Here is a 27,681-nt window from a genome sequence, read left to right as displayed (position 1 = left end):
CTTCATCCATATAACGTCCTAATGTATGGCTAGGATATTGAGGGATGCAGTTTATGCCAGTAAAGGGGATCTTTGAAGGGGTTCCCTACCTATTTGCGGTGTAATAGCCCCCTTACTAATCCACGGAGCGATACTGCAGGGCAGTCTTCCATGATATCTGGGCATTAAGCACTCAGAAACTCAGACCGATCCAGACTCACTACTATCTTTCTGCTTTGTGATACCAGTGAGTTAGAGCACATTTACTCTCTCTCTGCCCATCCTCCTATCCTCGTAATGCTTCTCTGTGTTCTCTCTCTGATCTGAAGACTGTGCTTTGGTGCCTCTCTCTCTTTCTTCCTCTACCTTTACCTCTCTCTCTCTCTCTGGCTTTATCTTTGGCTGATTTTCTCTCTCTCCCCCTCTCTCTCTTTCTCACTCTCCAATTCTTTCTTCACCTCTCTGTTTTTTTTCTCTTTCTATCTTTTTGTATTGCCTCTTTTTCTTTCTCTTCTGTCGCTGTCTCCTCCCTCCTCTCTCTCCATCTCGGTCTGTCTGTCTCCCTGCTTTGGTGTCTTAGAAGGCCTCTCTCTCTCTCTCTACTCCACACCCCCCTCTCTCTCTCTCTCTCTCTCTCTCTCTCCTCTCTCCTCTCTCCTCTCTCTTCTCTCTTCTCTCTCTCTCTGCTTTGGTGTCAGAAAAGGCTTCTGGGAGGTTTATTAGGCATCTGAAGGTAATTGCTTTAATGAGACACGATGAAAGCGAAGAGGGCAAAAAATCTACCATAAGTGAATCCTGTCTGGAATTCGTTAAATGTCTTAAATTGCCTTTCATAATCATCACTCAGTACCCCGGTCACAGTCAAGGTCCAATAAAAACAAGGAAAGAAAAAAAAACAGCATATTTTTAAACGGTTATTTTCATTCCGATCGCAATCAAAGTCTTAAGGAAAGAAATGTAATCTTGCCTTCGTTTTATATATATATATATATATATATATATATATATATATATATATATATATATATATATATTTTTTTTTTTTGGTTTTGTTGTGATATGCATAAATTAAAGGGTGATGGTTTCTCTCAGACATTTTTCCAAAATGGAATAACATTTTAGAATTAAATGAAGGTTTCTCTTAGTCTGAAAGTTAAATAGTATTTATGTACACCAACAACAACAAAAAACAACACTTAAAGATACTGAGGATGTTCTGCAATACAGACAACACATGAGGCTGTCGAACGCATTTATATTGCATTGGAAACTGTCTCCTCCATAACAGAACTGAAACTTAATTTGTATCAAACTGTTGAGTCCATATAATATCCAACAACATTGATCATGTACATAAGAATGGCTGAAATTGGAAACGCATCTTTGTTTGAGAATTTGAAGCATTCAAGTTTTTTTCAGTAACAATGATATCCGATGTCTCACCTCTTCAGGGCTAAAGCATCATAATCATAGTCTGTGGTCTTTTTGGCCAGGTGTAATCTTTAACAGCAGGTCTTCTCTGCCAGGAGATGTATTGTATTTTTATCTTTACATGTGAAATAATTGTCTTCTCACACAATATTATGGATGAGCCCACATTAGTGCTTTTGCCAGGTTTATTTGTCACTATTGAAGGGATTTAAATTGAGTAAAACGAGGAGCAAATGCTCCACTCCATCACATTGTGATAAAAGTAAATGGGTCATGCCTCTAATAGTTCTGCAGTGTGAAGACAGATTGTTCATTAAATGCATTGCATGTCGGAGAAAAAAAGGAGATTCATTTATTTTAAGAAATATATGAAGATATCAAAACAAAAGAAATGGACTCCAAAACTGTTTATCATGCTGCCTCACCTATTGTTCAGCTAATTAGTATTTACAACTGTGTGGCTATCTTGTCGTTTTCGTTCAAATAATGTGACGTTTTATTTTGAGAGAACAGAAGAGTATACTTCATCATTGGAGCGGAAGGATTCCATATGTGGCCCCCAGATTTTTGGTGATGGCCTAATGTTGATTTTGGTGTTAGTGAGAGATTAGCTGAGATGAGAGCTGAACATGACTTTTTGCGAGTGGAAATTCATCACTCATTTATCTTTTACAGATAAATCTATAAGACAGTCTCTGGTAAATGTGGACACATATTTACTGGAACATATTTTCCATCATCACTTTACTGATTTAATCCCTGATCTCTTCATCCTCTCAGTCCCTGGTAAGACATGCACCAGCATGGGGTGATCGACAGGGGGCACTGGGATGGAATATTGACACAGTGGACTGAGTTAAAGTGTGTGTGTGTGTATGTGTGTCTTGGCTGGGTTAAAGCAGGTCATTGTGTTGTGAGCAGAGTGGGGCCAGTGAGTCAGATACTGTGTAAACGACTGGTTCGTTATCTCTGACTACCTCTGGATAATTACACGACACTGATCAACCTAGACATTGATTCTCTCTGCCTGATCAAATGTCAGCAGGCTGCAGCACCACATTAGGGTGGAGCACACGTGTGTGTGTGTGTGTGTGTGTGTGTGTGTGAGAGAGAGAGACAGAGAGAGAGAACACAAAGAGGTGTGTGTGTTTGTGTTAGTCGGGGAGCTGTAGAGTGATATGTATGGGGGTGGTTGTGATCGATGGGCTTTATCAGTTGAAACACACAGACCCCCCTGGTAATCCCAGCAGTGGCCCTCTCTCCCTCCCCACTTCCATCGTAGGATTAACCAGCAGATACATGGAGTATTACAACACAAGCACTACCCTGCCTAAGCCGCTCCTACCGAGGGGTGGGGGAGATTAAATGAATTATGTTAAGATTTGATGTTAATAGAAGCTCCTCGTAATTCTCTTCTCTCTTCCCTCCAAGGACCTTTTCATTCTTCTGAATGTATAATAGAACACTAAGCTTATGGCGTAAATACATTGGCCGTGACATAATTGGAATATAATATTCTCCCCTCCTAACATTTTGGAATGTGTTTTATTAGGTATATAATGGTAGGTACTGTAGATGTGTCTGACATTGCATTTGAATATTTGTTGTTTAGATAGCTCTGCCTGTCTGTTTTAGTGCAACTTTGAGGGGGCTGGTAGGTAGGTAGGTATGTATGTTATGGGGTTTAAAATCTTATGGTAGACATAAAGAGAGGTGGGCTATATCTCTCCTAATGGCCTGAGATTAATCACCGTTATCTGATATGAAAATTCATAAATCTCACAAGACAAGCTAATAGCTGTGTTCCGCTCCGTATGGGAATCCCCCGAGGTCTCATAGCTAACTGGCACGTGCTGCTGCTAGAGTGGAATGAATATTTGACAAAGTTGTGGTGTGAAGTGTGCCATACAATATGTCAGATTCAATGCCCTTTATGTATTCCACTATTGTGCTCTTATGTTGGTAGCTTGACGGTTAACATGAGGAAAATCAATCATTATTTCCAAAAAGGAACGATAGCTTAACTACCCTTAATATACTAAACTCTTGTTAGTTCTTCACTCAGCTCTACAATTTTTTACAGTTTCGATATTAGTACCCTCATAATGGTATGACGTTCTGATGTGTTTGTGACACATTCACAACACTTTAGAATGAATATGGCTTATTAATGCAATATTCCATCCCTTGCCCAGAGGACAGATAAAAAAATAGTTTACACAAATTGTTTTTGAAACATTTCCTTGTCATTCACACACGCTCAAACAATGCAAATAATGACACATTTCCATATCATTTTATTTTTATTGTTTGAACAACGAAATGAAAGAAAACATTTGTTAATCCCATTGAATTATTGAAATACTTCAGTGTAGACATTACGAGAATTCAATTGGGAAAATCACTGACTTGCACTTTGGTTTTCAATCATGTAAATTAGGTGTCAATAAGAATTGAAGAGCTTTCCTAATTATTAGGTGTAAAATGCAGGCCTTCCATATTTCGTTTTGTGCGAAGAACATTACCACCACAGGGCTCACGTTATAACCAATTCCAGTAGAAACACTTTAGTGAGATAATCATTATCTTTATGGATAAAATCCCTTCCCTTCCTCCCGGTATATGTGTATTAGTTTCACACATTTTGTGGAAGCTCTAAGATAATATCGATCTTGTAATGCAGCAATAGTTTTACTAACCAACCTAGCTACAAGTCAATGGGTGTTTGAATTGGATATCCTCAGGCTTTGCCTTGCAAGTAGTTTGCTGAAAAAACGTAATTGCCGTAAACGGCCATGCCATCATCCACCATTGTACATAATTGATATACAAAATAAACATCACTCCATTTATGTAGTAAAGGCTGTCGCTCATAGAGGAGTGATGGTACTGTGTACAGTCATGGTGCAAATCAGGTATACATAGACACTACACAGTATGATGATGTTATGTCATCTAGAGGACAATTTAGCACTGCAAGGTCTGCGGCTACCTGACTTTCTTTGCTTTGTTGTGGTACTGAATGGCAGTAGGCAGGGTTGGAGAGTTGATTGTGTTGTTAAGAATGTGTTATTAAAGACAAACATCCGGGCCTGTATGATCCAGCTCTTGAGTATGAGTAAGGGATTAGACCCTGTGGCCTGTGGTCACTGAGTGGGGTCTGAACACACACACACACACACACACACACACACACACACACACACACACACACACACACACACACACACACACACACACACACACACACACTTCTTGAGAAGGGAGGGAGGGAGATTAGGCTGAGCTGAGTGGTTATCTGGCCGGTGGCGGCAGGAGGGCAGAGGTTCCTTCCTCGCTAATCGTCAGCGTGTCAATAACGTCCAGGCTTCTCTCTCTCTCCTTGGCTCAGTCTGTCCCCTACCCCAGGCTCATCTCCGCTCCGGAGGGGTCCCGGGGATTTGATAGGGCCGATGCCATGACAACGGCTCACCCCGACCCCAAGAGAGGAGTGTGTTGACGTGCGGTGGTTTAAATGATGTGCTGGACCAATAACATTGCAATGTCAGTATTTGATGATTCATTCACAACAAAGTCAGGGTTTTGGAGATAAAGTGCAATTTGCATAAAGAATACATTTTATTCTCTTTTCCTAAAAGCTTGGTGTGCTGCGATGGTATTGAAGTGGATTAAGACAGAATCCAGGGTATTAGCCCTACGATCAATGAAACGCATCAGACACCAAACAGACAAACAAACAAACACTCATCCTTCGCTCTCTCTCTCTCTCTCTCTTTCACACACATGTAGAGCTGCGTGACGCTGGAGAACAATTTTGATGACATCAAACACACAACTCTGAGCGAGCGCGGAGCACTTCGGGAAGCAATGAGGTAAGGCTTCAGCCGCCGGGTCACCATGGCAACAGTCACAGATGTGGCAACGATGCAGGGGGAGGAGGGGATTAAAAGTCATTCTTCATTATTGGACGAATGAGTTTATTGCCACCATTCAGCTTTGTACTCTCTGAGGTATTAATTTGTCAGTGGGAGAAACCTCTTCCCTCAGAGGCTAAACTAGTGGCCGGTGGTTATTATACACACACACACACTGGTCACACGATACCCAATTCATATATATACAGTGCCTTCAGAAAGTATTGATACACCTTTACTTATTCCACATGTTGTTGTTTTACAGTCTGAATTGAAAGAAGACTGAACCAGGTTTTCGTCTAGGATTTTGCCTGGGCTTAGCTCCATTCGATTTATTTTTTATCCTGAAAAACTCCCCACTCCACAACGATTACAATCATACCAATAACATGATGCAGCCACCACTATGCTTGAAAATATGGAAAGTGGAACTCAGTAATACGTTTTATTGGATTTGACAAAAATTGCTTTGCCACGTTTTACTTAGTGCCTTGTTGCAAACTGGATGTATGTTTTGGAATATTTTTATTCTGTACAGGCCTCCTTCTTTTCACTTTGTCAATTAGGTTTGTTTTGTGGAGTAACTACAATGTTGTTGATCCATCCTCAGTTTTCTCCAATCATAGCCATTAAACTCTGTAACTGTTTTAAAGTCACCATTGACTGGTGAAATCCCTGAGCGGTTTCCTTCCTCTCCGGTAACTGAGTTAGGAAGAACCCCTGTGTCTTTGTAGTGACTGGGTGTAATGATACAACATCCAAAGTGTAATTAATAACTTCACTATGCTCAAGGATTTTCAATGTTTGCTTTGTTTTTTATCTACTAATAGGTGCCCTTCTTTGCGAGGCATTGCGAGGCACTGGTCTATCTGGTTGAATCTGTGTTTGAAACTCACTGCTCGACTTTAGGGACCTTACAGATAATTGTGGGGTACAGAGATGAGGTAGTCATTCAAAAATAATGTTAAACACTATTATTGCACACACAGTGAGTTCATGCAACTTATTATGTGACTTGTCAAGGACATTTTTACTCCTGAACTTATTTAGGCTTGCCATAACCTGAACTTATTTAGGCTTGCCATAACAAAGGGGTTGAATACTTATTGACTCAAGACGTTTCAGCTTTACATTTTTTATTAATTTGTTTTAACCTCTTACATCTAGATGTTCCGCTAGCGGAACGTCTGCTCCAATATCCAATGATGGGCGTGGCGCGAAATACAAATTCCTCTAAAATCCGAAAACTTCAATTTTTCAAACATATGACTATTTTACAGCTATTTAAAGACAAGACTCTCGTTAATCTAACCACGCTGTCCGATTTCAAAAAGGCTTTACAGCGAAAGCAAAACATTACATTATGTCAGCAGAGTACCCAGCCAGAAATAATCAGACACCCATTTTTCAAGCTAGCATATAATGTCACAAAAAACAAAACCACAGCTAAATGCAGCACTAACCTTTTGATGATCTTCATCAGATGACAAACCTAGGACATTATGTTATACAATACATGCATGTCTGTTCAATCAAGTTCATATTTATATCAAAAACCAGCTTTTTACATTAGCATGTGACGTTCAGAACTAGCATACCCCCCGCAAACTTCCGGGGAATTTACTAACAATTTACTAAATTACTCACGATAAACGTTCACAAAAAGCATAACAATTATTTTAAGAATTATAGATACAGAACTCCTCTATGCACTCGATATGTCCGATTTTAAAATAGCTTTTCGGATGAAGCATATTTTGCAATATTCTAAGTACATAGCCCAGCCATCACGGGCTAGCTATTTAGACACCCACCCAGTTTAGCCTTCACCAAAATCACATTTCCTATAAGAAAAATGGTCTTACCTTTCCTGTTCTTCGTCAGAATGCACTCCCAGGACTTCTACTTCAATAACAAATGTTGGTTTGGTCCCAAATAATCCATCGTTATGTTCCATCAGCGACGTTTTGTTCGTGAGTTCTAGACACTATCCGAATGGTAAATCACGGTCGCGTACATGGCGCATAATGTGACAAAAAATTTCTAAATATTCCATTACCGTACTTCGAAGCATGTCAACCGCTGTTTAAAATCAATTTTTATGCAATTTATCTCGTAGAAAAGCGATAATATTCCGACCGGGAATCTGCGTGTCTGTAAACAGAGGGAAAAACCGAAAGGCGGGGGCGGGGCAGGTCACGCGCCTAAGCCTTTGTCCTCTGATAGACCACTTAGCAAAAGCTCTCGTGTGTTTCAGCCAGGGCTTTGAATTACGTCATTCAGGTTTTTCCCGGGCTCTGAGAGCCCATTGGAGACGTGGGAAGTGTCACGTAACAGCAGAGATCCCTTGTAATAGATAGAGAGAATCAACAAGGGGAAGAAATGGTCAGACAGGGTACTTCCTGAACAGAATCTTCTCAGGTTTTGGCCTGCCAAATGAGTTCTGTTATACTCACAGACACCATTCAAACAGTTTTAGAAACTTTGGAGTGTTTTCTATCCAAAGCCAATAATTATATGCATATTCTAGTTTCTGGGCAGGACTAATAATCAGATTAAATCGGGTACGTTTTTTATCCAGCCGTGAAAATACTGCCCCCTAGCCATAAGAGGTAAAAAAAAAATCGAAAAACATAATTCTACTTTGACATTATGGGGTATTGTGTGTAGGCCAGTGACAGAAAAATCTAACTTTAATACATTTTAAATAAAGCGTGTAACACAACAAAATGTGGAAAAAGTCAAGGGGTGTGAATACACTGTATGTATGTAGGTATGTATGTATGTATGTATGTATGTATGTATGTATGTATTCTAAAGGCTTATCCTATATAACTACTGCTGTACACACCTTTTCTATTCATATAATGTCCATACTCTTTATACACACCATCACAATCATATATATTTATATTCTGGACTTTGACATTGCTCATTCATATTTTTCTATATTTCTTAATTTTTATTTTGGGGATTTGTGTGTTTTGTTGTATTACTGCACTGTTGGAGCTAGAAACATAAGCAAATAATTTGCTAGATATGTGTACGCGACCAATAAAATGTGATTTGATACACACACACACACACACGCGCACACACACACACACACACACAACGAACACACTGTCAATGTTTAATTTGTCCCACCAAAGCGCATATCCTGCGATGATATTCAAAGACTTAAAGATGTCTAGCATAAACTCAGCAAAAAAAGAAACATCCCTTTTTCAGGACCCTGTCTTTCAAAGATCATTCGTAAAAATCCAAATAATTTCTCAGATCTTCATTGTAAAGGGTTTAACCTCTTGTCGTTCGCCTAGGATAGGGGGCGCTACAGCGATTTTTGAAAGAAATGTGTGCCCATTTTAAACGGCCTCCTACTCAAACTCAGAAGCTAGGATATGCATATAATTAATACTTGCGGATAGAAAACACCCTAAAGTTTCTAAAACTGTTTGAATGGTGTCTGTGAGTATAACAGAACTCATATGGCAGTCAAAACCCCGAGACTGATCGTAACAGGAAGTGGAATTCTGAATTGCGGACTCAACTTCATCAGTTTGCCTGTAAATCACACAGTGAGCAATGGTTCATTGAGCACTTCCTATTGCTTCCACTAGATGTCCCCAGTCTTTACAAAGTGATTTGACCCTTCTACTGTGAAAACTGAATGAATGAGATGCAGTGGAACGTGGTCACACTGAGAGGGCCATCACCATTATGACGCCGGCGCCCCTGGCTACCCTCCCCTTTCGAAACGTTTTGAAACACAATGCAATCGTCCCCCTTGAGTCTTATTGGAGCTCTGGTTGAAAAAGGCCCTAAAGATATATGTTATACAACGTTTGACATGTTTGAACAAACCTAAATAAAAAAACGGAACTTTTGGTGCAGCCTTCAGTACGCGCTAACAAGAACAAGCTATTGGAACATAAAGGATTAACTTTTTCGAACGAAAATACATTTGTTGTGGACCTGGGATTCCTAGAAGTGCTTTCTGATGAAGATAATCAAAGGTAAGGGATTATTGACAATAGCATACAAGACTAGATTTGATATGCGATTGTTCCAAGATGGCGCTGACCTGTAACGGTAGCCTATTTTCTGAGTATCGCATCCCATTTTATCGCAAAGTGTGATTACCCAGTAAAGTTATTTTTAAATCTGGCATTACAGGTGCTTTCAAGAGATATTCATCTATAAATCTTAGAATGACAATATTACATTTTAAAAATGTTTTCGAATAGTAATTTAGTAAATTGTAGCGCTGTTTCACCGGATGCATTTGAGGGAAAATAGTTAGTCAACGTTACGCGCCGATGTAAAATGCTGTTTTTATATATAAATATCAACTTTATCGAACAAAAGAATGCATGTATTGTGTAACATGATGTCCTAGGGGTGTCATCTGATGAAGATTGTCAAAGGTTAGTGCTGCATTTAGCTGTTTTTTGGTTATTTGTGATGCATGTGGTTGGTCGGAAAATGGCTATGTGGCTACTTTTACGATATACTCCTCTAACATAATCTAATGTTTTGCTTTTGCTGTAAAGCCTTTTTGAAATCGGACAACGTGGTTCGATTCAGGAGAGGTGTATCTATAAAACGATATAACATAGTCCTATATTTGAAAAAATATATATATTACATTTCGTTATGCTAATGGCGATAGGATTTTTCGCTGGATGTCCGTCCCCGACCAAAAACAATTAATGAACATGCACCTGTGGAATTGTCATTAAGACACTAACAGCTTACAGATGGTAGGCAATTAAGGTCACAGTTATGAAAACTTAGGACACTAAATAGGCCTTTCTACTGATTCTGAAAAACACCAAAAGAAAGATGCCCAGGATCCCTGCTCATCTGTGTGAATGTGATTTAGGCATTCTGCAAGGAGGCATGAGGACTACAGAAGTGGCCAGGGCAATAAATGGCAATGTCCATACTGTGAGACGCCTAAGACAGCGCTACAGGGAGACAGGACGGACAGCTGATCATTCTCGCAGTGGCAGACCACATGTAACGACACTTGCACAGGATCGGTACATCCGAACATCACACTTGCGGGACAGGTACAGGATGGCAACAACAACTGCCAAAGTTACACCAGGAACACACAATCCCTCCATCAGTGCTCAGACTGTCCGCAATAGGCTGAGAGAACCTGGACGGAGGGCTTGTAAGGCAGGTCCTCACCAGACATCACTGGCAACAACGTCACCTATGGGCACAAACCCACCGTCGCTGGACCAGACAGGACTGGCAAAAAGTGCTCTTCACTGATGAGTTGCGGTTTTATCTCACCAGTGGTCATGGTCGGATTCGCGTTTATCGTCGAAGTAATGAGCGTTACACCGAGGCCTGTACTCTGGAGCGGGATCGATTTTGGAGGTGGAGGGTCTGTCATGGTCTGGGGCGGTGTGTCACAGCATCATCGGACTGAGCTTGTTGTCATTGCATGCAATCTCAACGCTGTGCGTTACAGGGAAGACATCCTCCTCCCTCATGTGGTACCCTTCCTGCAGGCTCATCCTGACATGACCCTCCAGCATGACATGCCACCAGCCATACTGCTCGTTCTGTGAGTGATTTCCTGCAAGACAGGAATGTCAGTGTTCTGCCATGGCCAGCGAAAAGCCCAGATCTCAATCCCATTGAGCACCTCTGGGACCTGTTGGATCGTAGGGTGAGGGCTAGGGCCATTCCCCCCAGAAATGTCCAGGAACTTGCAGGTGCCTTGGGGGAAGCGTGGGGTAACATCTCACAGCAAGAACTGGCAAATCTGGTGCAGTCCCTGAGGAGGAGATGCACTACAGTACTTAAATGCAGCTGGTGGCCACACCAGATACTGACTGTTACTTTTGATTTTGACCCCCCCCCTTTGTTCAGGGACACATTATACAATTTCTGTTTATCACATTTCTGTGGAACATGTTCAGTTTATGTCTCAGTTGTTGAAAATAAATGCAGTTGACAGTGAGAGGACATTTCTTTTTTGCTGAGTTTAGATTGGCTATTGTTGTTGCTCAGAATTGTTTGATGTGAGCTTGAATACAGCAATTTGTTGCATCAATACAGTGAGGTGAAAAAAGTATTTGATCCCCTGCTTATTTTGTACGTTTGCCCACTGACAAATAAATGATCAGTCTATAAATGTAATGGTAGGTTTATTTGAACAGTGAGAGACAGAATAACAACAAAAAAATCCAGAAAAACACATGTCAAAAATGTTATAAATTGATTTGCATTTTAATGAGGGAAATAAGTGTTTGACCCCCTCTCAATCAGAAAGATTTCTGGCTCCCAGGTGTCTTTTATACAGGTAGGAGCACTCTTAAAGGGAGTGCTCCTAATCTCAGCTTGTTACCTGTATAAAAGACACCTGTCCACAGAAGCAATCAATCAATCAGATTCCAAACTCTCCACCATGGCCAAGACCAAAGAGCTCTCCAAGGATGTCAGGGACAAGATTGTAGACCTACACAAGGCTGGAATGGGCTACAAGACCATCGCCAAGCAGCTTGGTGAGAAGGTGACAACAGTTGGTGCGATTATTCGCAAATGGAAGAAACACAAAAGAACTGTCAATCTCCCTTGGCCTGGGGCTCCATGCAAGATCTCACCTCGTGGAGTTGCAATGATCATGAGAACGGTGAGGAATCAGCCCAGAACTACACGGGAGGATCTTGTCAATGATCTCAAAGCAACTGGGACCATAGTCACCAAGAAAACAATTGGTAACACACTACGCAGTGAAGGACTGAAATCCTGCAGCACCCGCAAGGGCCCCCTGCTCAAGAAAGCACATATACATGCCCATCTGAAGTTTGCCAATGAACATCTGAATGATTCAGAGGACAACTGGGTGAAAGTGTTGTGGTCAGATGAGACCAAAATGGAGCTCTTTGGCATCAACTCAACTCGCCGTGTTTGGAGGAGGAGGAATGCTGCCAAGAACACCATCCCTACCGTCAAACATGGAGGTGGAAACATTATGCTTTGGGGATGTTTTTCTGCTAAGGGGACAGGACAACACCGCATCAAAGGGACGATGGATGGGGCCATGTACCGTCAAATCTTGGGTGAGAACCTCCTTCCCTCAGCCAGGGCATTGAAAATGGGTCGTGGATGGGTATTCCAGCATGACAATGACCCAAAACACACATCCAAGGCAACAAAGGAGAGGGAGCTGAAGGTCGAATTGCCAAACGTCAGCCTCGAAACCTTAATGACTTGGAGAAGATACGCAAAGAGGAGTGGGACAAAATCCCTCCTGAGATGTGTGCAAACCTGGTGGCCAACTACAAGAAACGTCTGACCTCTGTGATTGCCAACAAGGGTTTTGCCACCAAGTAAGTCATGTTTTGCAGAAGGGTCAAATACTTATTTCCCTCTTTAAAATGCAAATCAATTTATAACATTTTTGACATGCGTTTTTCTGGATTTTTTTGTTGTTATTCTGTCTCTCACTGTTCAAATTAACCTACCATTAAAATTATAGACTGATCATTTCTTTGTCAGTGGGCAAACTATTAAAATCAGCAGGGGATCAAATACTTTTTTCCCTCACTGTATATGTTTTATTTAAAATGCACATGGAAGTGGGGGCATGCAATAATTACATTGTTCCAAGGATGATTGAATGAAGATTTAATTGTGTCTGCTTTAGATCACTTCAGATATGCATTGCTGTTTAGCTGCATTCATGTTAGACAATTTTAACACGTTTAAACATATTTTAAATTGTAGAAAACTGGTTTTACTGATGGAAGACACTTAATATGATTATTGTAACAGTGTCTGTTTTCCATGATCTAGTTAACCCATACAGTCTGAGGGTTATGAATGCCGTTTTTATTTCTTGTGTGATCTATGCATTTTGATTTAATGTATGTTTCATTCCACACTGTAAAACCAAGTGTTTAGGATCTGAACACATAACTAAACACTTTTCTATAACACCTTTTAAACGCGTTAAGGTATTTAGAATTTCAATGGAAACGTGTCACAGTGTTTAGATCGTAAACACCAGAATATGTTTATTCACTGTAACAGTTTTTAAACACGGAGATGTTTATTCAGCATAAGGTGTTTAGGTTTTAAACACTAAACACTGGGGGTGTCGTTTTAACCCTGTAGGGTGTAAAGCTGTATTTGCATATTTCCCAGCATGCCTTTTGAGTGAATGTTATAGATTGTTAGTGATAGAAGGCCTTATGAAATGTATAATATGTGGTCATAAAGGGTTTACTTTTAATTGAAACGCATTCACGTAGGCAATCACTTGTTGACGGTTTCAGGAATAGAAGTTATTGAATGCAACAACCATGTCTTAGTTATAGTCTGGTTATCCTCAACATTGTGGTCTGAAAATCCTTGCTCATGGGCCACAGACCTGCAAGTCACAATAACCTGGTTTGTGAAGTGATTAGTAACTACTATTAGAATCCAGCCAGAGGGAAGATATCCAACAATTTGAATATTTTATCACCTACAACATGCACTCAGAATGACTAAAAAGAAACACTTAACAAGAATACCTAAACCATCTAAACTGGTACAACCATTTCAGTACCGGGTGCAATAAGTCCAACCCCTTACAGATTGGATTAGTTTAGAAAAATGTTAGTTATTTATCTTTGTTTAGTATAAGATCAATTAATCAATCAATCAATGTGCATGAGGAAACATAGATATAAAAAAAATATTCTAAAACTCAACAAAAAGCATGCTGGGAAATATGATAATGAGGCCTCTCCCACGTCCGTTTCACTCTGAGAGAGTTAACGGAAATTAACTCAAGACAGTCGACTAACAACAACACCATGCGATTGAAATTATTTCTTCAATTAAATGTCCTGTTCAATTGTGCTAAAATCACATTTTATTGGTTGCATACACATACTGTATTTAGCAGATGTTATTGCGGGTGTAGTGAAATGCTTGTCTTAGCTCCAACAGTGCAGTAATATTTAACAATACACAACAATACACACAAATCTAAAAGTAACAGAATGGAATTGAGAAATGTAGAAAGATTAGTCTGGAGTATAAATATGTATATGTTTTTTCCCCTCATCAATCTACACACAATACCCCATAATTTATTAAATATAAAAAACTGATATTACATTTACATAAGTATTCAGACCCTTTACTCAGTACTTTGTTGAAGCACCTTTGGCAGCAATTACAGCCTTGAGTCTTCTTGGGTATGATGCAAAAAGCTTGGCACACCTGTATTTGGAGAGTTTCTCCCATTCTTCTCTGCAGATCTCAAGCTCTGTCAGATTGGATAAGGAGTGTTGCTGCACAGCTATTTTCAGGTCTCTCCAGAGATGTTCGATCAGGTTTAAGTCCGGGCTCTGGCTAGGACATTCAGACTTGTCCCGAAGCCACTCCTGTGTTGTCTTGGCTGTGTGCTTAGGGTTGTTGTCCTGTTGGAAGGTGAACCTTCACCCCAGTCTGAGGTCCTGAGTGTTCTGGAGAAGGTTTTCATCAAGGATCTCTCTGTACTTTGCTCCGTTCATCTTTGCCTCGATCCTGACTAGTCTCCCAGTCCCTGTCGCTGAAAAACATCCCCAAAGCATGATTCTGCCACCACCATGCTTCACCGTAGGAATGGTGCCAGGTTTCTTCCAGATGTGACGCTTGGCATTCAGGCCAAAGAGTTAAATCTTGGTTTCATCAGACCAGAGAATCTTGTTTCTCATGGTCTTGAGAGTCTTTAGGTGCCTTTTGGCAAACACAAAGTGGGCTGTCATGTGCCTTTTTACTGAAGAGTGGCTTCAGTCTGGCCACTTAACCATAAAGGTCTGATTGGTGGAGTGCTGCAGAGAGGGTTGTCCTTCTGAAAGGTTCTCCCGTCTCCACAGAGGAACTCTGGAGCTCTGTCATAGTGACCATCGGGTTCTTGGTCACCTCCTCTGACGAAGGCTCTTCTTCTCCACGATTGCACAGTTTGGCCAGGCGCCCAGCCTAGGAAGAGTCTTTGTGGTTCCAAACATCTCCCATTTAAGAATAATGTGCTCTTGGGGACCTTTTAATACTGCAGAAATGTTTTGGTACCCTTCCCCAGATATGTGCCTTGACACAATCCTATCTCGGAGCTCTATGGACAATTCCTTTGACCTCATTAGGGTTGCAAATTTTGGGGAATATTCAGAGGTGGAAACTTTCCGTGGCAATTAACGGGAATATATGGGAATTAACGGAAATATATGCAAATTAAAATGAATATAATTTAAATGTAGATGTTTTTTGCATTGGATATATTTACCATATCATATTACCTTATCATGAGTAGACATAATTGCAAATGATTAAATCCTTCCAATATAAATTTAAAAAACAATTTAATTATGAATTGAATTTTAATTAAATTAGTTGACTCTTCACATGGGATGATTTCACTGAACAACAAAAGAAAGGGAATAATGAATGATCCCCAATGATCCATCGCATCTCCCAAAAGCGTTTTCAACATCTGTAAAATGATAGTCTAGAAACTAAAGCTTTGGTTGTCTTCCTCTCAGGCTTCCATATCTTCTCCCTGGACCTCCTCAATGTCCACCTCTTGAACATCAGACTCTGAAGCCTCATCTTCACTGTCACTTTCCAACCTTGTTGAGGATGGCTCGTTGGCAGCCTCAAAATTGCCCGGATGGCCACCAATTTTTCAACCCTTATATTGGTCAGCCTGTTGTGTGCTTTGGTGTGTGTGTTCCCAAACAAGGATCACCTGTACTGACCTCATCTTCTGGATGATAGCGGAGTGAACAGGCCGTGGCTGGGGTGGCTGAGGTCCTTGATGATCTTCTTGGCCTTCCTGTGACACCAGGTGCTGTAGATGTTGTGGAGGACAGGCAGTGTGCCCCCAGTGATGCATTGGGCAGACTGCATCACCCTCTGGAGATCCCTGCAGTTGTGGACGGTGCAGTTGCCGTACCAGGCGGGGATATAGCCCAACCGGATGCTCTCAATGGTAAAAAGTTTGTGAGGGTCTTGGGGGCCAAGCAAAATTTATTCAGCGCTGTTGCGCCTTCACCATGCTGTCTGTGTGGGTGGAGCATTTCAGATTTTCAGTCATGTGTACGCCGAGGAACTTGAAGCTTTCCACCTTCTCCACTGCGGCCCTGTTGATGGGGGATGGGGGCGTGCTCCCTCTACTGTCTCCTGAAATCCACGATAAGCTCCCTCATTTTTTTGAAATTGAGGGAGAGGTTATTTTCCTGGCACTACTCCTCCAGGGCCCTTACCTCCTCCCTGTAGGCAGTCTCGTCGTTGTTGGTAATCAGGCCTACCACTGTTGTGTCGTCTGCAAACTTAATGATTGAGTTGGAGGCGTGCGTGGCCATGCTGTCATGGGTGAATAGGGAGTACAGACGGGGGCTGAGCACGCACCCTTGTGGGACCCCAGTGTTGAGGATCTGCGTAGTGGAGGTTTGTTGCCTACCTTCACCACCTGGGGACGGCCCATCAGGAAGTCTAGGACCCAGTTGCACAGGGCGAGGTTTAGACCCCCAAACTTAATAATGAGCTTGGAGGGTTTAAAGCTGAGCTGTAGTCACTGAACAGAATTCTTACATAGGTATTCCTCTTGTCCAGATGGGATAGGGCAGTGTGTAGTGCAATGGTGATTGCATCATCCGTGGATCTATTGGGGCAGTATAGAAATTGCAATGGGTTTAGTGTGGTGGGTAAGGTGGAGGTGATATGATCCTTAACTAGCCTCTCAAAGCACTTCATGATGACAGAAGTGAGTGCTACAGGGCGATAGCCATTTAGTTTAGTTACCTTCGCATTTTTGGGTGCAGGAAAAATGGTGGACATTTTGAAGCAAGTGGGGACAGGAGTAGGTATGGTGACAGACATTCCTAACACTGATCTGAATAAAAGGCATGTAAAAGTCACATCAATTTCTGATAACTAAATGCACTCCAAAGAGGACAATGGGAAAGTTAACACTAGTGTTTAAATTCGGAACACTTCGGAGATATAGGTATACTCCTGGTTAGAAACTGACTGGAAAAAAGCTTACTTATGTTTAGTTTTGCATTATAAATGGCAGTGTTTAAGATGCGAACACTTTTTATGTTTTAAACACAGACATTTAGGTTATAAACGTGTCACATGTTTCATGGTTTTACAGTGCACTGTTCAGCATGCATTAGACTATAAGCTTTCACGCTATGATCAGATGGCAGGAGAGTAGAAAGCAGTGTGTAGGGAGGAGACCATCTCAGTTAATCCCCTTAGCTTCATTAAAACCAGATAGAATAGGATTAGAGAGCTGCATGTAAATGAACATAATTCCTGGAGAAATTGAAACAGCTCCGAGATAAATGTATCATCAGGGAGACACAAACATAATCAAAATAGAAATGAATTAAATTCCCTTTATGAAGAATCGCCTGTTTATTAGCCAGAATTACAACTGAACGACAATGTACCAATTGGTTGTACCAATAGTTCGGATTATCATGTCTGTCTATGTTCTCTCTCTCTGTACATCCTTTTTCTTTATTTATTTCTTACTTTCTTTCACCCTCTCTTCCTCTCTCCATTTATCTTTCTCTCAAACACACACAAAGCTGAGAAGTCATTTCAGCCAGGCAAAGCTGCCCTCCTATTTTGCATTCAGCTGATTGTGATTCCTCCTCAAAGGACCCCCTACTGAGCGTAGCAGCACAATTTGATGAAATATTCAGGTTTCCTAAAAGCTAATAATGTAGGACATCAAAGATCAATGCGGGAGCCTTCATCTGCTACTGATCAGAGGGATGTAAGGCTGTCTGTGCGGTGGTGTCCTGGTCCTTAGGACTGTGTGTGGTGTCTCTGTGCGCGCGTGTGAGGTAGACCGACTTCTGACATGTGCCTTCATTAGGCCTAGCTGAGAGAGGAGAGAAGGCCCCTTGCTCCCCTAACAAACAGGAATGCTATGAATACAACTACACAGGGACATGGCTTGCATATTAAATAAATAGGCCAACTTCTATTGTCACATTAAGTGTATACCAGAATCTCAGCTTGTAGCAATATATACAGGATAGTAATGCAGTAACTGCATAATAAGGTTGTACAAGCACAATAAGAACATGTAGCTGCATAATAAGGTTGTACAAGCACAATAAGAACATGTAGCTGCATAGTAAGGTTGTACAAGCACAATAAGAACATGTAGCTGCATAATAAGGTTGTACAAACACAATAAGAACATGTAGCTGCATAATACGGTTGTACAAACACAATAAGAACATGTAGCTGCATAATAAGGTTGTACAAGCACAATAAGAACATGTAGCTGCATAATAAGGTTGTACAAACACAATAAGAACATGTAGCTGCATAATAAGGTTGTACAAACACAATAAGAACATGTAGCTGCATAATAAGGTTGTACAAGCACAATAAGAACATGTAGCTGCATAATAAGGTTGTACAAACACAATAAGAACATGTAGCTGCATAATAAGGTTGTACAAGCACAATAAGAACATGTAGCTGCATAATAAGGTTGTACAAGCACAATAAGAACATGTAGCTGCATAATAAGGTTGTACAAACACAATCAGAACATGTAGCTGCATAATACGGTTGTACAAACACAATAAGAACATGTAGCTGCATAATAAGGTTGTACAAACACAATCAGAACATGTAGCTGCATAATAAGGTTGTACAAACACAATCAGAACATGTAGCTGCATAATAAGGTTGTACAAACACAATCAGAACATGTAGCTGCATAATAAGGTTGTACAAACACAATCAGAACATGTAGCTGCATAATAAGGTTGTACAAACACAATCAGAACATGGCTAATTGCCAGTTACAGCATAGGCATATTCCATGGTTACTGCTCAGCTAACCTCTTGAAATAAATGTTATTAAATTGTATTGGTCACATACATGTGTTTAGCAGATGTAATTGCGGGTGTAGCGAAATGCTTGTACTTCTAGCTCCAACAGTTCAGTAATATCTAACAATTTCACAACAATACACACAAATCTAACAAATCTCATTAAAGGAATGGGATTAAGAATATATAAATATTTGGATGAGCAATATAATGGCACAACACAGTATATTTATATTTTCTTTACAGTCATGTCATATACTCGTATTCAGGTTATTACCGCTAGAACAACCTGGAACAAATACAATTGGGAAAGAATATAACCTCCTACATTTTGCCATTATTGATTTATATCTGCTGTTGGTCAGTTGTACACTACAAATACATTCCATGATACTTATATTCGTTTTTTAATTTGACAATGGTACTGTAAACAGTTTGCTTAAGCAACTGTCCTTGTACTCAGTTAGATTCTGGTCTCTCAATGTCAATGAACAATATAGAGACTGCAGTGTTGTGTAGTGTACAACCAACCAACAGCAGATATATAAGTCAATAATGGCAAAATGTTGGAGGTTATATTCTTTCTCAATTGTATTTGTTCCAGGTTGTTCCATCGGTAATAGCCTGAATACGAGTATATGGCACGACTTTAATTGCTTGAGTTAACAAGGTTAGCTCCACTCCACCACCTTTAAGGTGAAGCAAATCAGAGCTGGTATATTCACTGCCTATCCCCATAAACCTTTCACCCAAAGGCTAGTGCCAGAGTATACATCTAGGCAATAACAGCAATATTGGAGTGGATATAAATTGTAAATCCTTAAAATTATGTTTTTTCAGTGTGCTGAGTGACTTCATAGGGGTCGGGAGACCCCGCTCTTCAAAGAGCATATTTCCCCCAAAATGTCAGAGAGAATGAGGGAAGTGTAGGACTAATGGATTACGATACAATACATCCCAGTTTGTGAGAGAAGATAGATATCTCATCACCTGTATCGCTGCCTGGCTGTGATAACAGAAAGAGCGACGTTCAAGCTACATATTGTGTGGGTGGCAGGTAGCCTAGCGGTTAAGAGTGTTGGGCCAGTAACCGAAAGGTTGCTGGTTCAAATCCTCCAAGCCGATTAGTTGAAAAATCTGTCTGCTAAATTACTAAAATGTTAAATGTGTGAGGGATATGCAGCCAGGAAGCAGTTCTAAAATGTTGATTCTTACTGAACTATACCTCATTGATTTGTAGAGGGTCCGCAATCCAAAAATATATATTTTTATGCTATTTAGTATTTATTCATTTATAGACAATACGAGCAAAAACAAATGTGTCAGCTTTTAGGCCACCCCCGTCAGTGTGTATTTTAAGTGTGTATAATAAAACGCATATAGTCCTCCAGTCATTAATGGTGACACAGTGGCGCACATGCAGTAGTGTCCTTATCTAGTAGTCCCTATGCCTTTAAAGGTTAAAGGTTGATTCTCTCTAGTCTATGCCCAAACTGAACAGAACACTGGCTCTTTTTCACTGGTTACTGGGGTTGTTCCGCATTCCACAAGAGAGTCCACCTGTTAGCTGTGTTCATAGTGCCTTTCATTCATTCCATTCTAACCCCTTACTGGTAACCCTAGTAGCACACAGGAGTCTGGGTGAGGTAAACCACCTCCACATCCTCCCCAGAGCTCCTGTGTCCCCTGGGATAGTGGGATAGAACGGAGGGTAGAGGGACAGAGGGTTTGTGTGGGTGTGCCCTTATAGAAAAACCACATGAATTTCACGTGATAACATGTGATCGCATGTAAAAGCAACATGTGATAACGTGAAACTACACATGTGGAAACATGATCTCATGTGAAATAAACTCAGCAACAAAAAGAAACGTCCCTTTTTCAGGACCCTGTCTTTCAAAGATAATTTGTAAAAATCCAAATAACGTCACAGATCTGCATTGTAAAGGGTTTAAACACTGTTTCCCATGCTTGTTCAATGAACCATAAACAATTAATGAACATGCACCTGTGGAACGGTCGTTAAGACACTAACAGCTTACAGACGGTAGGCAATTAAGGTCACAGTTATGAAAACTTAGGACACTAAAGAGGCATTTCTACTGACTCTGAAAAACACCAAAAGAAAGATGCCCAGGGTCCCCGCTCATCTGCATGAACGTGCCTTAGGCATGCTGCAAGGAGGCATGAGGACTGCAGATGTGGCGTTAACGGCAGGCACTGCGCCTCACCTCAGCATACCTCAGCATACCGCAGGCTATACTGCAGTATGATGCAACTTTTAAATGAGGAACCACTATGCGTGTGTGGGTGTGTGGGGCACGGGGTCTCGTAGGTCAATGTGAAGGTCAGAGTATGCCTCCGCATACACTTGAATTGCAGAGATGCTGTATATTCACATTATACACTCCCAATACACATCACACACACGCATGCACACACACACACACTTTCTCTGATCAGTGTAAAGGGAAAAACTGTCGGTCATGGGGGGAGGAGGAGAGGGCAATATCATGCGGTGTCCCTACGCTGAAGGATGGCTGTCGCTGCCTTAAATGAAAGAGTGTGACTCTGAATCTGTGTATGTACTGCCGCCCATCGCTCATCTCCTTCCCTTTGATTTGCTCTTATTGTACTCCTTTCCTCTGCCTGCTAGTGTATGGCTGTACTGTGCTATGAGTGATGAACTAGCCATTGAGCACTATGCTGTGGATGCAGCCCGGGCCTTGTTGAATAGCTATATGAATTTCAATTGCAGTTCAAGAAAACACAGAGACCTTGGGTGGACTTTGAACGACCCTTGTCAATGCCCCATCATCGGGAAATGATGGGTATTTCTTTATTTGATTTCTTTCATTGTTGGAAACCTGGAAATCAAGGCTGAAACATTCTCATATTCAAACAATGACAGAATAGAATGAAATTTGTATCATTTAAGAATAGGGCATATCTTTTTTTTCTCTTACAATATTGAGACCATATTTGTTTTTGCTGCCATTTTTCAATTGATTAAATTCCTGTATCCATCCCCGTGGGGCATATTTGGATGGTATTTGAAAGGCCTTCTCAGCCGTGTGGTCATAACCATTATCTTGTCAAACGACTCTCTAAGATGAAAATCCTTGTCTTGTCTTTAGCTCTGTATTTCATTAAAACCCACTCTCTTTATATTTAAATGTTACGTTTTCCATCTGGGTGTTATTGCCTCACTCCCATTTCACCCTCTGGTATGTAGGCACTTAGGAAACTTAAAACAAAACATTTGCACATTTAAAAACACACACATCATGCCACACTCCCTCTGCAATCATTCTATCTGTAATGACATTCTTGCAAAGTGTGGGAGCTAGAAAAATATCCTCATCTTAAAGTTAAGCAACGTAAAAAGTGAACTGTTAAATAGTATGGGTCTAAATATATATATTTTTTGAAAACGTACAATTTTCTTCATGCTGTGCTCCACTGCCATGCCATGGTTCTGTCCTATGCACAGGGCACTATCATCACTAAGGAATCACTATCATCCACAAGAGGCTGCTGAGGGGAGGACGGCTCATAATAATGTCTGGAACGTTGCGAATGGAATGGCATCAAACACATGGAAACCATGTGCGAAGTATTTGATATCATTCCACTGATTCCGCTCCAGCCATTATCAGAAGCCCGTCCTCCCCAATAATGTGCCACCAACCTCCTGTGCTATAATCGCTAAGGAATTATCATGGTCCACACACATCCACACAGTTGTGAAGAGGGCACATCTGTACCTCTTCCCCATCAGGAGGCTGAAAAGATTTGGCATGGGCCCTCAGATCCTCAAAATGTTCTACATTGTTCTATTGACTTGCTGCATCATCACTTGGTACAGCAACTGCAAGGCATCCGACCACAAGGCGCTACAGAGGGTGGTGAGTACGGCCCAGTACATCACTAGGGCCGAGCTCCCTGCCATGCAGGACCACTACGCCAGGCGGGGTCAGAGGAAGGCCCAAGAAATTGTCAAAGACTCCAGCCACCCAAGTCATAGACTGTTCTCTCTGCTACCGCACGGTAAGCGGTATCAGTGCACCAAGTCTGGAACCAACAGGACCCTCAACAGCTTCTATCCCCAAGCCATATGACTGCGAAACAAGATTGCTAAATAGCTAATTAAATGGCTACACGGACTACCTGCATTTACCCATTTTTGCACTAACTCTCTTGCACTGACTTTATGCACACACACTGGACCAATGTTCCCTCAATATTTTGGGTGCACTGAGCAAATTTTGGGTCTTTTGAGTGAAAATTTTGTGAGAATTTTGTACAACTTCAGGCGCATGTTTACAATGAACACTGAAGCTGTACTCTTACAGTTTGACAGTAGCCAATAGGCTATTGTGGCTATTTGAGGACAATGTAGGCCAACCAACAAAACCAATGGAGTGAATCCCAGAACATTTTCACATGGAAATAGCTTTTGATTTCTATGATATAGCCTACAGTAGCCTATATGTGGTGTTCAATGCAGGGCTATTGCATGAAACTTTGAAAAACGTTTTTACATTATGAAGGGTTTGACATGAGTTCATGATTTTTTTACTTGGTCTGTAACACCATGGGCAAAATAGGTGACTGTGCATTGTATTGTGTTGTATGATGCAATAAATAACTTTACAAAATAAAAGTTATTATTATTACCATACAGAGAATTAGACAATGTAGGCTAATCCTCTGCATATTGGTTTATTTGCATATTCAAGCCTGTCTCAAAATGAAACACTTACCCATTAATTAAGACTAAAGCTTTTTACCTGACTGGCTTTTCAGACATCTTGAAATATAGCCTACAGGTGTTGTGCTCTTGTAGGAAGCAGAAACTCCACATTGCTGACCTATACTTATCTATAACTCGGCTAATAACTCGCTAACTAGCAAAGAATATCAACAAATGTGCACATGCTTGGCTCTGCACTCTGATCTGATCTGAAGAAAAAAACGTGTTCACTCGCGGGTGATTGAAATACCGCTCGTGGGCTACCCCCGCAAATATTGCGCTGTGGCTCTGGCTTTGCCTACAACAAAATCACAGACTCAATCTTGCAAAGTTAGATTTGGTTTGGTTTGTTGCATTGAAAAGGGGTTATTTAATGTTGATTCGATCACAAGAAAAACGTTGAAAAATATAGTGCAAACTAATTGGGCGAACTCCATGAAGTTCAATCTCTTGCGTTTCTGTGCAGTCCTGGAGTAGGTGCGCGGCTGCGCACGCGCGCAGTTTAGAGGGAACATTGCGCTGGACTCTGCCCACACACTCACACATACTTACACTGACATCCCAACACACACATACACACCCACTAAATACGCCCACACACACATAGTACACGCACACATGCATACTGATTACACACACATGCATACTGATTACACACACACACACATTCACACTCACCACATACACTGCTGCTACTGTCTATCCTGTTGCCTAGTCCCTTTACCCCTACCTATACAGTATGTTCATAGCTACCTCAATTACCTCCATGCTTCTGTTACTTGTTATTCATTTTTCACTGTGTATTTATTCCTCATGTCTCTATTTCTATTTAATTTTACTTATTATTTTTATCTTGAACTGCATTGTTGGAAAGGGCCCGTAAGTAAGCATTTCACTGTTAGTCTACACCTGTTGTTTACGAAACATGTGACAAATACAATGTAATTCCTACTGTCTCTCCCTGCCTGTGATCTGACCTAGGCTCCGGAGTTAGTAGCCTGCCCACTGTGTTCAGTGGCTGCTGTAGCTCTCGTAACGCTGATCAGGTGTCAGGGCTATTGGGCTAGTTGTGGGATTATTACTGACCACATAGTCTGTGTAGTGTGGAGCTCACATCATCAAATCACTTACTGCTCTCTGCTGTCCTCTGCAGTTGGCAACTATTATCATCATTGGAGTCTAAATGATATTAAGTCTTTTCCTTCACATCATGAGGAAAGAAATATGTGTCGAAGATAGTGTGTTGGTGAAGTCAGTGAGAGAAGCAAGATTTGAATGATTTGATTTTGTTGAATGGTGACTTGCTTGATGATTGTGTGGCTTGGTTGATTTAGTGTTTCTGTTTTATTCTCACAAACACAAAGCATTACTGGGGCAGCAGGTAGCCTAGTGGTTAGAGTGCTGGGCCAGTAACCAAAAGGTTGCTAGATCAAATCCCTGAGCTGTCAAGGTAAAAATCTGTCGTTCTGCCCCTGAACACGGCAGTTAACCCACTGTTCCTAGGCTGTCATTGTAAATAAGAATTTGTTCTTAACTGACTTGCCTAGTTAAAAAAATCAAAAAATTACTATTGTGTTTAATTTGGATAATGAATGTACTTTTTAAATTGTTTCTTTTAATTGTTGATTTGAATATTAAGTATATTTCTCTCATTCCCCCACCACCACTCCCCCGCCCCCGATAAAAAGCTAGACATTTAATTGCAAGAACACTTTGACAGTTAAAGCAATTAAGGTGACAGGTGAGTGTGTTAAAAGCAGGATGTTCATTATAACCCCATACCTGTCTGTCCTGACAGCTCCTTAAATGCCTGCTGCTCCCACCCCTACCACGGCTCCACCGTGGCTCCTTTCATTTAATTTAACTCCCAGTTTCCACCATTTAGGGGGGAAAATGTGTCAATGGAACCCACGTCGGTCTGCCATTCTGTGTCAGGAAGTGCAAACAATGCCCTAAGCTTCCCAGTTCTTTGCATTCGGGTCAGCGGAATATGACTGCTGTGTCTTTCACTGAACGATTAATGGGGTTGAATTGTAGATATCCTGGTGAATTACATTACCTTGAAAACACAAGGTTTTCTACGTGATCTGTTTGCGCAAGTTTCTGTTGTTTATTTTGATTGGGCGATGTTTGTAGATTTGGGAAAACGTCAGTTGTTTAACGATATAATGATAGTTATTGCTGACTAATAATAGGAAGGACGAATGTTAATTTTTTTTAACATGATGGCATAATTCTCCCCTTCTCACTCCCTCTCTTCTCTCTCTCCATACACCCTTTCCTGCCACTCTTGATGGAGGTGACAGAACAGAAGTGGGGGGTGAAGAGCAGGCCTACATTCCTCCCTCCCTGTGTTATGCATTGTGGGGCTATTGTGTACAGCTGTTGTATATCCCCTGGCTGATCTGAGGCAGACCTCAGCAGGACAGCATTGACAGCTGTGACGGCTCGGCTGGTAACCGCTGGTACCCTGTGTGCGTGGCGTAACCTCACCTCACCTGGGTCTGGTTCTGATACATGCTGAGAAAGAGACAGACAGAGCGAGAGAGACAGAGAGAGATTATGGGCTGCAGGTCTAGTTTCCTTGTGTCCTTGTGCAGCTAATAACAATAATTATGTAAACAGCATATGTTAATATCTACTATACTAATGTTATACTGTACTGATACTTGTACTGAACTGTAAAAGAAGGCAGCGTTACTATAACTGCTGTCCATGGTGCTGATAGTGTGGCCTTGAATATGGTTATGAGCCTCCGATTATCTTGTGTTTTTTTCAAATGGTTTTATCGAATACTTTATGGTTTTCTAAGGCTATAGGCAGTGCCTACAGGCAGTTGCAATATGTCAGATTTCACATAATATTACCAGGAGCTGCAGTTCGGTTCTGTGTAGTCTGTCAAAGGCTTCTATTGTCCACCTAATTGTCAGTTGACATTTCTCTTCCTGATTGTTATAGACATCAAATCAGTGGCGTGATAAGACTGGAAGGTATTATTTTCCGTATTACCTCCTCATCATGAATATGAATGCAAACGACTAATTTCACAAAGATAACGGTGAACAGCTCTGTGTGTAGTGACAAAATAATTCTTTGAGGGAAAAGCAATCATTTAAATTGCAAACCCCTTAGAGGTGTGTGGGGCTTTATTGAATTGCACATTTCTGTTGCTAGCTAATAATAATAGAAACAATGAATTAGGAGATTAGGTACCTGGCACATATTGACGATTCATAAAGTGCAGGAATCCACTCATCATACAGAGCATTCAAAGCACTGATTATTAGGAGAAGAACAAGGAAAGAAACAACACAAAGCTAATCAGCCCACGTTTTAATGGGGGTGAGAGGGAGTGATAGGTCTATGTTGTATTAAAACTGTGTAGTGACTGTGTTCTAGAGAGTGTAACGCAGGTGCTGCCTGCTGTACCTCCTAGATAGAGGAGAGAGAAAAAGTCCTCCTTAGAGAAGCTGTGTGGTGTGTAGCTCTGTGTGCCCCAGTGTATTGCTGTGACCTAGAGCGATTCTTGAACAAATAAGATTGCCTTTGTGTGTGCATTATTTTCTGTTGACATTTGCTAAGCGCTAGCCAGGGCTGCTGCTGGCCGGGGGAGATAGATAGAGGAGGGTCTATAATGTGTCTGTATCGGCCCAGGCTCTTTAATGTTACCTTGAGAAGAGAGTATATATATATATATATATATATATGAGAGAGAGTGAGACTGAGAGAGAGAAT

At 41.0% G+C, this 27,681-nt stretch overlaps 1 protein-coding gene across 3 annotated transcripts in view; it reads left to right on the top strand.

Moving 5' to 3' along the window:
• dpyda (dihydropyrimidine dehydrogenase a) overlaps window positions 1–27,681 on the top strand; it is a 216,110-nt gene that overhangs the window by 27,101 nt on the left and 161,328 nt on the right. For all 3 annotated transcript variants that reach the window (XM_029698324.1, XM_029698334.1, XM_029698344.1), the window contains exon 3: window positions 5,200–5,282. In XM_029698324.1, the coding sequence (XP_029554184.1) occupies window positions 5,200–5,282 (83 nt within the window). The remainder of the gene's footprint in view (window positions 1–5,199; window positions 5,283–27,681) is intronic.

This window comes from Salmo trutta, chromosome 2 (genome assembly GCF_901001165.1).
Source record: "Salmo trutta chromosome 2, fSalTru1.1, whole genome shotgun sequence".
NCBI classification, from domain to species: domain Eukaryota; kingdom Metazoa; phylum Chordata; class Actinopteri; order Salmoniformes; family Salmonidae; genus Salmo; species Salmo trutta.
Note: the sequence above shows the minus strand (reverse complement) of the source record. Positions and strands in the feature narration are given on the sequence as shown.